Genomic DNA, 3,657 nt, shown 5'->3' on the forward strand with positions numbered 1-3,657 from the left:
CACTCTTGTGAATAGGATGTATCACAGCTAACTTAAAAATGTCTGGGAAGATGCCCTTGTCAAAAGAGGTGTTACAAAGATGTGTTATAATTGGGACAAGAATATGTTTAGCAAGCTTAATAAAATTAGTAGGTATGTTATCCCATCCAGTAGCACAGTTATTCTTTAAATTCAAAAGTATAGATTCTACTTCAGACTCATCAGTATGAACTAAACCGAAAGAACTCGGTAAACCACTAGATGCTGAAAACCTATAAGTAACATCGTTGTAGGTTATGGTGGATTGCTTATTTATTATATCTTCAGCTAAATTTTTACCAATTTTTGAAAAGTAATCATTGATACTATCTAATGATTCACCAATTAAAGGCTTTATTTTTAAGAGTTCTGTACAGGCTTGATTTTTTTTAGTTATGTAAGCAATGGATTTAATATTTTTCCACATTTCCTTTGGATTTCTAATAGATTTTTTAAGTTGCGCGCGCTCAAAGTTACGTTTTACTTTTTTTAACAGATCATTACAAAAATTTCTGTAGCGTTTGTAAGTTATTTGTAGTATATTATCATTAGGGTTCTTTTTAAGTTTATATTGCATTTTATTTCTGTTCTTAATACATTTAAGTAATCCAGGAGTTATCCAAGGTTTTATAATTCTTTTATTTCTAGGAATTTTAGTAGTAATTGTATTATTCTGAATAACTGAAGTAAGTTCATTTAATAATTTATCAGCAATTTCATTAGGGTTAAATAAAGAAAGTAATGGAGACATATTACAATTCTCTAGTTGTTTCAAGGCTGCATCGACATTTAAGTTTGTAACGAATCTAGCACAATTATTTTTAATCGTAGGCATTGATGTTAGGCATATAACCACACTTAGATGATCAGTTACGGATGTGTTTAATACCATTACAGCGATATTTTTATATGCTCGTATCATAGCATGGTCAATACAACTTACTTCTCTAGTGGGGTATGTATGAGCCGGTAAGATTCCGTATTCAGCTAGTACATTTAGATAATTATGTCTATTTCTGTCAGAACTATTCGCTGATATATTAATGTTTATATCACCAGTTATTATAACATTTCCATAATGCTTAATAGAGTGTAACAATTTACCTAAAGAATCAACAAATTGATCTGCATTGACAAAAGAAGGTGAACGATAAACACCTAAAATAACTGTGTCATCATCAATCGTAATGGACATGCAAGTGGCATTAACAAGAGAAATCTCTTCTATTTTAATATTTCGAAACCTGTTTTTAATATACACAACAACACCGCCATTTTGATTAATATTAAATTTACTGCTATACAAATCGTAATGATCAATTGTAGGTATATGTTTTTGTGACGATATCCTACACTCCGTAAGTATTATAATATCACAATCGAATTGTAACAATGACAAAAGAGTTTCGAAATCATTAATATTTTTGTATATACTACGTATGTTCTGGGTAATGATACTAATATGTCTATCTACTATAATATTGTTATTAATTAAGAACTGGTTGCAATCCTCTGGATTACATACAGTTGATCGCGCTATGTTTATGGATTCTAATTCTTCTTCTATATTGAGAATGTTATCCATAAACAGTAACAAGTAATTTTAAAAATACGTTGCTATAAGTATCTATGTATATAAATAATAATTTGTTGTGTAAAGTATTTGTGTAAAAAATTTTAAACCCAATTATAAATATGACTTTTATTTTTGTTAAACGTGTGTACATTAAGAAGTGATTATTTGAAAATGTAAATAATGAATTAATAATAAGGTATATTTGAGTACGAGAATAATTGTAAATAATGTGTAGTAAATGTAATGTTAAGTAGTGTGTAGTAATTATTGAAAATGATATTATAATACACATTTTGCTTACAAACAAAAATTTACACAAAAGTATATTAAGATAACTAATTATGAAAAAATTAAAAACTATGAGTAGTCAATCTTTTTGCATTAAGCTTTGTACTTGAAATTCATTTTTAATCAATATAACAGGCGAGTTTTCGGTTTTTCGAATATACACACGTCCGTAGCCTGTCCAGCAAAAACTATAGGCCTTGGATTTGGTTAGTTCTCGAGCAATGAAGAATAAGCGAGCCGCCTTGGGTGTTAGTTGTTCGGAGACGAAGATTGGAGTATCATCGTTCCCGGTTAAACCCATATGTTTGGCTCGGAGCTTTTCTTTGTTCTTAATATTGAAAGTTTTACATTTTGCAAGAAAGGCAGTTTTTAGCATAGTAGAAGAAGTCTCGACAATGATAGGCGTATTATTTATTCCTTCTTTTTTTCCCTTCATTCTATATACATCTCTTAAATCTGCTTTTGAAAGATTACAGTTGATAGTTTTAGACAAGCTGAGCACCATATTGATTAGGTCTTCATTGGTTTCCTTAGTTGTTTTCGGCACATTTTTAATCTCTATATTCGTTTTCCGATTTTCTCGTTGGATATCTTCAAGTTTTTCTTCTAGCAATGTGATATATTCCTTATCTTTCTTATTTTCTCTTTCTAGCTTTTCAACTTTCAGTTTGAGCTCTTCATTCTGGGCTGCTAGGAACGATATAGAACTTTCTATGTTGCTGTTAGTCTGTTTAATTTCCATCAATGTGGGCGTAATTTTCTTAAGTTCCTTTTCTTGAGCAGCCATGAGCGACTTAATCATATCCTTCATTTCATCTTTAAATGTGTTTAAGGCCTGATCATAGTCCTCTTCCCTTCTCCTTTTATTGCGTTTCGATACATAGGTAGGAGATATCTCCGCACTTACTCCCGAAAGGGTGATATTCGAGTCCGATATGGACTTATTTAGTGTACTTTCCATAACCAGTAGTTACTAGGGCAGCAGAAACGTAAAGTAGCCTGAGACAATTATTATCAATAGCCCATAAGTACGATTGTATGTATGTTAAATAAATACCCAATCAGGATAAAGAGGCCGTAACCTTTGCAAAAAATCTTGTAGATATTTCAAGCGCTGATTTGCAAGCGACGGTACCGCCCGGTAAGAGTATTCCGCCTTGCAATTAGCTTAACCAATTAGCATATAGGGGTGTGGCCTTGAAAGCTGTAGCGTGCGCAGGCGACGGCTAGTTGAAGGACTTAATTGTGATAATAAGGTCGAGTTTACGGTACCTCAGAGATTGTACCAGGGCACCAGCAACTGCACGAAGGTTGAATCTTCATGTGAATTACTCCTTGTTTATTATGCACTCCTATTTTTTCACCAGAATTTAAGTTTCAATAATTTTATTTTAATTTCGAATTACCAAAATTATAAAGTTTGGGTACACGTTCGCACTCTAAAGCGGTCCGGGGGGAAGAGGAAAAAATATCAATCCTTCGTTTTACTTTATTTTTTAAAAAATCAACACTGTGACTATATCACTAAGGTTGATGTTTGATTATTTGCAATAGTAATCGCAATATCAACGTGCGAGGCGGGTTCACTTTTACACGTCTTATTTGCAACTGTTTATCTAATATTTCTAATTACCGCCGCAGGCCTCGTAGATATATTGCTTTGTTTAATTATAATGTTATTTTTTACTTAGCTAAGGATTTAATATTATCATATGTTGAACTTTGTTTATTATACTTCAATTTTACTTTAGTTTTACCTTTTTTTGTTTATCAAT

At 31.6% G+C, this 3,657-nt stretch overlaps 1 protein-coding gene across 1 annotated transcript; it reads right to left on the reverse strand.

Annotated features, from left to right (window-relative positions):
* Positions 1-1,961: 1,961 nt before the first annotated feature.
* LOC124542604 lies at positions 1,962-2,693 on the reverse strand. The gene has a single exon (XM_047120531.1). It carries the CDS (start codon positions 2,691-2,693, stop codon positions 1,962-1,964), a length of 732 nt encoding a protein of 243 aa, XP_046976487.1.
* Between the last annotated feature and the right edge of the window lie 964 nt (positions 2,694-3,657).

Source organism: Vanessa cardui, chromosome W (genome assembly GCF_905220365.1).
Source record: "Vanessa cardui chromosome W, ilVanCard2.1, whole genome shotgun sequence".
In the NCBI taxonomy this organism is placed as follows: domain Eukaryota; kingdom Metazoa; phylum Arthropoda; class Insecta; order Lepidoptera; family Nymphalidae; genus Vanessa; species Vanessa cardui.